The 7,628-nt window shown below is 60.4% G+C and overlaps 1 protein-coding gene across 8 annotated transcripts in view; it reads right to left on the bottom strand.

Moving 5' to 3' along the window:
• Positions 1-225: 225 nt before the first annotated feature.
• The window catches only part of DOCK6 (dedicator of cytokinesis 6), a 40,252-nt gene continuing 32,849 nt past the window's right edge, over positions 226-7,628 (bottom strand). For 4 of the 8 annotated variants that reach the window (XM_023645379.2, XM_023645380.2, XM_023645381.2 and 1 more), the window contains 11 exons: positions 6,735-6,927; positions 6,512-6,655; positions 4,134-4,265; positions 4,025-4,039; positions 2,575-2,700; positions 2,390-2,479; positions 1,959-2,195; positions 1,491-1,634; positions 1,300-1,406; positions 865-1,026; positions 226-455 (listed from right to left, as the gene is read on the bottom strand). In XM_023645379.2, the coding sequence (XP_023501147.1) occupies positions 413-455; positions 865-1,026; positions 1,300-1,406; positions 1,491-1,634; positions 1,959-2,195; positions 2,390-2,479; positions 2,575-2,700; positions 4,025-4,039; positions 4,134-4,265; positions 6,512-6,655; positions 6,735-6,927 (1,393 nt within the window). In that variant the 3' untranslated portion in view covers positions 226-412. Of the gene's footprint in view, positions 456-864; positions 1,027-1,299; positions 1,407-1,490; positions 1,714-1,958; positions 2,196-2,389; positions 2,480-2,574; positions 2,701-4,024; positions 4,040-4,133; positions 4,266-6,511; positions 6,656-6,734; positions 6,928-7,628 lie in introns of all 8 variants that reach the window. The other 4 variants (XM_023645382.2, XM_070274075.1, XM_070274076.1 and 1 more) reach the window with 2 other exon arrangements.

The following is a 7,628-nucleotide window of genomic DNA, read 5'->3' as shown; positions in this document are numbered from 1 at the left end:
GGTTTTAATAAATGTTACTATTATTCCCCATGCCAGCATGTGACACTGTCATTTGTGTTGCCTTCCCCCCTAGAATGTCAGCCCCACAGGGCAGGAATTTGTGACTGTGGTCACTGCTGTGTCTCTGACACCCAATCGGTTCTCAGTGTCTGTCCCCCGATGATCAGGGTGTGTGGGCAGACTGTGCCCATGTGACCCAGCCCCCAGGGACCACACCACACAGGCTGCTTATAAAAACCATTTTAAATTAAAAAAGGAAAGAGGGATCAGTGCGCACAGACGGAAACAGACAGACCGAGGGCCCAGCCCTGTGTGCAATGTGGCCACCCCGCAACTGCATGGGCAGTGGCGGGGAGCTCCCAGGAAGGCCAGGGTGCTGGTTCTTCTGGGTGTGGCTTCAGGCCCCGTGGGCTCAGACGTCGGCCTTCCGGAAGCTTGCCCTGTGCAAGGAGTTCCTGGGGGATGAATGAGGTGGGTCAACATGGCCATAGGGCCCCCAACTCCACAATCCTCCCCAGCTCTCTTCCTCCTCCAGATCCTTCTAGGCTCTTCCCTATTCCTTTCATATCCCTTCTGATGCAGCTGTGGATTCAGATTCTCTCTTGGAATCCACCACCAAAGATATGCATTGGGCCCATTTTACAAACGTGGAGACTGAGGCTCAGAAACATGATCTGGAAACTGATCCACCAGGACCCAAAGGGGCTGCCCAGAGCCTGCCTGTGCATCTGCATCCACATAGACACTCGCTTGTGCAAAGCTGCGAGTGCACGTGTTGATGTGTACGTGGACAACAGCCCCACCATGGGCCTGTCTTGGCCTGGCTCCTCTTGCCTTCTCTAGGGTGGGGGGCCGAGCAGGCACCTGAGGCTGGCCGTAGTGGGCGCCAGCAGCTGGGGCAGGCGCTGGGTGAGCAGTGGCTGCAGAGCCTCCCGCAGGCGGGTGTAGTTGCGTTCCAGCTCGCGGTGGTACTCCTTCTGGTCTGGCCCAATCAGGGCCTTGTTCTTCCGCAGGGCATCCTCACACCTGGGGGCCAGATGGCAGGAGAGGCTCAGGGGCTGACACTCAGGGGGGAAGGCAAGAGGGAAGGTGGGGGAGGCCCTGGGAAGAGCTAGAATGGGGGGTCTGATGGGTAGAGCCACCTTAGTGGGCATCAGGGAGGGAGGAGACCCCCTAAGGGGGATGTGTACAGAGGGGCTGCCATAGGGGGTCAAGCTGATAGACAGGCTGTGCTGGGGGTCAGGGAGGCAGAACGCCATCGGTGGGGCTGGGAGGGGGTGTCATGGGGGCCAGGCCTACTTCTTGCAGAAGTCCTTGAAACACAGCCGCAACTTATTGTGATGCCTGAAGAGCTTGGGGTCTTCAGGGATCTCTGTCAAAAACACCTGGGCCACCTCCAGGGGACCCTGCAGGGTGAGAGGGGCTCGTGAGGGTGTCTGCACGGCCCCCGGGGGAACCCCGGGCAGCCTGCCTTGCCCCTCGGGCCCTGCCTGGTTCACAGTGGGCCCCACGGAGCCTTGGAGCACCATCTGTAGCATCTTGGCGTCGGGCGGGTCCTGCTCGGTGGCGAAGGCCAGCTCTCGAGTCTTCTTCTGCATGTCCTCAATGGCCACCTCCACGGGGGTCAGCACTGTCTGCGGGGCGGGGCAGGTGGCACGCACTGGCTGGGGCCCGAAGATGTCCTGACCCAAGCCAGCGCAGCCTGGACGCCCGCTGGGGGAGGGAGAGGGGTCCGTGGGGCCGTGTAATGACCAGGATGTGGGGGCTCCTGGCTCAGCTGCCTTTGTCTGGCTCTGGGGGGCTTTGGTGCGGTTGTGGTCCAGCCCGGGGTCAGCCTGGTCTGGAGGCAGAGCTTCGAGTCTGCAGACTAGGGTCTGGAGGGTGGACTGGGTGGTCGCCTCCCCATCCCGGGTGTGGGGTCCCTGGGCCTCCCTCCGTGGGAATGAGGTCCCCCCCACCTCCTCGCGGTGGCACACACGGATGCGCGTCTTGATGTAGGGGAAGGCGTGGTCCGTGCTGAGCAGCGTCTTGCGCTTGTGCTGCTCCGGGAGCTCGCCGTGCGCGCGCCCGTCGGGCGTGAAGGGCGTGCAGAAGAGGAAGGTGCGCAGACCGTAGTTGCGGTCGAAGTAGGTCACTCGGTCCTTGAGCTCGTAGGTATCAAAGTGCGGTTCCACGTAGGTGATCTGGATGTAAGCCTGCGACACGGCTCAGGGGTCAGCCCTCACAGCCCAGGGCGCGCTGGCCTCCCCGTGGGGCCCCGGCCCTGGGGAGAGGGGCTTTGGAGCTCCCCGGGTCTGGGGTTCCCGGGTCTCCGTATGTCTGGATGCCTGGAAATCCCCTGAGGAAGAGGATTTGGGGTCCCCCAGGGAGGATGGCCGGGAGCCCTCACCTTCTGGGGGTCGAGCTTGGCCTTGTCCACGGGGTTCGAATCTTTGACAATCTCAACCACGTCCTCCCCGAACCTCTCCGTGTAGAACTCCTGTGGACACAGGGCGGGTTCAGGGTCGCACAGGGGCAGCCCCCGCGGCATCCCAGGGCGGCCCGGCCGGCCACCCCCCCACCGCCCGGCCGTGCCTCCAGCCGGTGTGAGATCTCGGCCAGCTTCGTGATGGACGGCTCCTTGTACACGAACTCCTGCTCGTCCAGGTCGCCGAAGCGAGACCCGTAGAAGCCCACGCGGAAGTACGTCCCGAAGACGCGCTGGGGCTGCGGGGAGGGACGTGGTTGCCCGGGGGGGCCCCGCTGGAGGTCCCCCTGCCCCGGAGACAAGTGTCCTCGGGCCCCATGTGTGGAAGACTGGGCATGGGCGGGGGGACCCCAAGAACGTCACATCACAGGCACAGGCAGGGGACCTGAGACTGTCGGGGCATGGACCCAGGTGACCGCCAGCTGCCCGCCCCCTCGCTCCCTCTCCCCAGCCTGTCTCCCACCTGCCCCAAATCTTTGTTATCATTTAACACAAGCCCCCAGTTTCTGATTCTCGTCTCGGCTTCATGTGCTTCTTCAGGGTCTGGATCCCACTGTGAAATTAGGACTGTGGCTCCCAGCTCTGTCCTCAATGCCCCCAAGGCTGGGTATACAGCAGGAGCTCAAACAATGCTTGAGTGGCTGAAGGGAGGCGCGGCCGGTCCTTGCTCTGGGACAGACTCTGGCTCCCTTGTTCCAGGGCAGCCCCTCCCTCCCACAGCCCTAAGTTGGGAAGGAGGGACCCCCACCCCCCGCCCCCGTCATGCCACCACCAGAAAGGAAGGCGGGCTCCGTGTTCACTCACCAAGGCAGATCCGGGCAGGGAGGGGCGGGCACCGGGAGATTGTGGGGCGGGGCAGAGAGACAAAGTCATGGGAGAGGTTAGAGGTCAGAGCCCCCACCCTCAGGGTCCTGGTTATGTGGCCCCCTGGAAACCATTCCACGGGCTGAGCCTAGAGATCTGGGGGGGAGGGGACCCGCCCGCCCCACCAGCCCCCCCCAGCCCTCCCGCCTCAGCTCTGGGTTCCTGCCATCTTTGGCCAGAACATTCTCCCCAAACTAGGAGATGCCTAAAAATAGACGCAAGTCGGGGAGAGGCGGGAAAGGGGGAGCAGAGATTCTGGGGGGAGCTGGGGAGACAGGGAGAGACAGAACAAGAGAGACACAGAGGCAGACAGACAGAGATAGAGAGAAAGACAGAGCTAGATAGAGAGAGAGACAGAGATAGAAAGAGCCCAAGAGACAGAGAGACAAAGAGAAATCGACAGAGAGGGAGGGTGTCGGAGCCCCCCCTGCAGGCAGGGACCGAGCTGGCCCTGCCCGAGGGAGGGGTGACTCTCGGGAGCGCCCAGCCGGGTGAGTCATGGGCTGCCCTCCAGATCTGGGGTGTGGCGGGGGGGGGGCCAGGGGAAGTATTGGGGGTGCGTCACGGCCCCCTGCGCCCATGTGGCCAGGCAGCCGTGCTCCTCCAGCGCCCCCTGGTGGTCCCTGACCACGGCGGACCAGCTGTCGTGGGGGCCCCCCCACCCCAGGCAGGTGGCCCCAGCGGCTGACTCACCTCCCAGCCGGAGCTCTGTGGGGAAGAGAAGTTCAAAGTCAGCTGAGCCCAGGGGAGGGGGAGGGGGCGAGGGCGCAGGGTGGGGTCTGGGAGGGTGCCCTGGGCCCACCTGGTGCATGATCTTGGTGAAGGCCTCCTGCAGTTTGCCGTGCACAGCGGCCAGCTTCTTGTAGTCGCGGTGGGCTTCCAGGATGGGGATAAGGGTCTTGTAGACCTCGTTCACCGCCTCGTAGAGCCCGCCCTGGGGGTGGGGGCGCGTCAGGATTCCCAGCAGCCTCCCGGGTCTTCTCTCCTGCCTGGAACAGCCCTCCCTCTACACTCCTAGCCATCCTCCAGGGCGCCATCCTCTATCACCTCCTCCAGGAAGCCCACCCTGACCACCCCCACCCAGATGGGGCACCAGCCTTTCCACTTGGCCCCTACAGATCCCTCTGTGGTCTCTACCCGCTTACTGTGGACCAGGTGCTGTGTCTGTACTATACCCACTGGTGGGGAGAGCTGGAGTATTTCTATTCCTCAGAGGGGGACCTGAAGCTCAGAGACGCAGAGGGGCCCTCCAGGGCCAGGACCTGAATGTCAGCCCTCCTGGCCTGATCCCCAAGACCTCCAGGTCCAATTGCCTCCTGGTGTGTGGCAGTGGCCTCTCCTAAGTGCCCTTCGCCCCCCGTCAGCGCCCGTATCAAGCCTGGCACACAGCTGATGCCCTGCAATGTTTGCTGACCGACTGTCAGAAGGTCTGTGTCTACTGTCAGACTCCAGCCAGGTGACAATAAGGAAAACAACATGGCCAGGGGGACCAGCACCACAGAAAAGAAATCTTGCGAGAAAACCTGACCCTGAATAGGAGTGGGGCACAGATCTAACTACCAGTTCCCAGAAATGCAAGGAACTGAGGAACAGGCTAAGCGACACCACAGGGACAGAGCAGCCCCGTGCAGGCCAGAAAAGCCCTTGGAACAAAGCCTGGCTCTGCAGCGAGTGAAATGCAACAAAAACCAACTGCTTTCATACAAACAGGCAAAATGGAGGAGAAAACCCCTTTACAACCGTGGAAAATAAAATTCCCCGGGAACCGACCTAACAAGAAATGCATAAAACCGCTTTTGCAAAAAGAAGGGAACTGGGGAGCCAGCTCAGTGGCACAGTGGTTAAGTCCACACACTCTGCTTTGGTGGCCTGGGCTTCACCAGTTCAGATCCTGGGTGTGGACCTACACACCAGTCATCAAGCCATGTTGAGGCGGCGTCCCACATACAAAGTAGAGAAAGATGGCCACAGATGTTAGCTCAGGGCCACTCTTCCTCAGCAAAAAAAAAAAAAAAAAAAAGAAGGGGAACTGATGCCCCATTTCTTAATTCTCTTTTTTTGATTAAAAGAGACTTAAGAGACTTGTCCATCCCAGCCATTGTGGGTCTCCTCTGGATCCTGATTCAAACAAACGAACCACAAAAAAAATTCCTTTAAGCTAACCAGGGACCTGTAAGCATGGACTGGTACTAAAGAATTCCTGTAAACTTGGTCAGGCGGGATAAGAGTTGTATAAAAGGTACTTCAGCAGCCAGGGCTGCACAGAGAGGAACCTGTGGGTGTGACAGTGTGTTATCTGGGATTTGTTTTAAGCCGCGACTTCTCCGACTCTGATGCGCACAGTAATCTCTGAGACTTTGTGAAAATCCAGGGTTCCGAGCACTTGGGGTCCTCATGACTGCATTTCTAACAAGCCCCGAAGGGATGCCCATGCTGCTGGTCCTCAGACCAAGTAGCCAGGACTTAAAAAACCTCCAGCCGAATGGTTACGTTCGGTTTCATCAATTTATGAAAATCGGAATCTTGTCTTTTTAGATGTCCAAAAAAAAATAATAATTCAGCAAGAAACAAACAAAAAACAAAAAACCAGGGGCAAAGAGGAGATGACACAGGATGGTAAATATAGGTGGTTGCTGAATTTGAGTGCTGGGGGTTGGGATGGTGGGGGTACAACTTTCTTTTACATATGCTTGGAATTTTCTATAATAGAAAACCTTTTTTTTTTTTTTTTTTTGGTGAGGAAAATTGGCCCTGAGCTAATATCTGTTGCCAATCTTCCTCTTTTTGCTTGAGGAAGATTGTCGCTGTGCCAATCTTTCTCTATTTTGTATGTGGGGTGCTGCCACAGCATGGCTTGATGAGCGGTATGTAGGTCCAAGCTCAGGATCCGAACCCGCAAACCGCAGGCCGCCAAAGCAGAGTGTGTGAGCTTAACCACTATGCCACCGGGTTGGCCCCCAAAAACACTTTTTAATAGTAGCTAGATGTACGGAAAGCTTACTATATCCTGGCAGTGTGGCAAGGGTTTTATGGGGAGAAAGGCAGTAAAGAGGGCAATTCTCGTTTTCCGTAATTCTCCTTTTCTTCACCCTGAGCCTCTGGGGGCAGGTACTGCCCCATCAGCAGATCCCTGATGTCACCCCGCCTGCACCCCGCGTCCCCAGCAGCCCCGGGCCTCACCATGGTGAAGTAGGTGGCCGCCTGCTCCAGGAGCCCCACCAGCCCCAGCTCCGTGAAGTGCTTCCCGGAACAGAAGCCCTCCTCATCGGGTGACAGGATGTCATCGGAGATGGCCGACTCCTCCAGCACGTTGGACGAGATGTTCTGGGGCAGGAGGCGGCGTCAGAGCTGGGTCCCCGCCCCACAAGTGCCATGCCCTGCCCGCCGCCCCCCAGCCGCTCACCTGGAAGGACACGCAGCCCACGGGCAGGTGGCGGCTGTCCTCGAGCAGGGCCAGGTACTCGGCCACCAGGGCGGCTGCGTGCACCATGCACTGGGCGGCCTCCGCGTGGTTGCCCAGCTCCGCGTGCTTGCCCGCCATGTTCTGCAGCCACGTCAGCCGCAGGTCCGGGGAGCCCTGGTAGCCCCGGGCAATCCTGGAGCGGGGTGGGCGGGGGGAGATGTCGGGGGACTCACCTGGACCCCCGCCCACCCCATGCTGTCCCCCCACCATCTGCCCCACTGAGCAGGCCATCTCCTCACCTGTCCATTCCTCACCTGCCCCCCAACTTGTCCATCCCCTCACCTGTCTCTCCCGCCTGTCCCCTCGCTGGTCCTTATTCTCATCTGTCATCTCCATCTAAGTGTTCCTCTGACCTCCTTTTTACCTGTTCATTTACCTGCCCCCTCCCCTTCCTGCTCACCTGCCCTCTCACCTGCCCCCTCCCCTGCCCCCCCCTGCCTCCTTCCCTGCCTGCTCACCTGCCCCCTCCCCTGCCTGCTCACCGGCCCGCTCCCTTGCCCCTTTCCCTGTCTGCTCACCTGTCCCCTTCCCTGCCCCCTCCCCTTCCTGCTCACCTGCCCCCTCCCCTGCCTGGTCACCTGCCCTCTCCCCTGCCCCCTCCCCTGCCCGCTCAACTGCCCTCTCCCACCCCCTCCCCTGCCTGCTCAACTGCCCTCTCCCACCCCCTCCCCTGCCTGCTCACCTGCCCTCTCACCTGCCCCCTCCCCTGCTTGCTTACCTGCTCCTCCCCTGCCCCCTCCCCTGCCTGCTCACCTGCCCCCTCCCCTGTCTGCTCACCTGCCCCCTCCCGCCCCCTCCCCTGCCCCCTCCCCTGCCCCCTCCCCTGTGTGCTCA

Source organism: Equus caballus, chromosome 7 (assembly GCF_041296265.1).
Source record: "Equus caballus isolate H_3958 breed thoroughbred chromosome 7, TB-T2T, whole genome shotgun sequence".
Taxonomy (NCBI): domain Eukaryota; kingdom Metazoa; phylum Chordata; class Mammalia; order Perissodactyla; family Equidae; genus Equus; species Equus caballus.
Note: the sequence above shows the minus strand (reverse complement) of the source record. Positions and strands in the feature narration are given on the sequence as shown.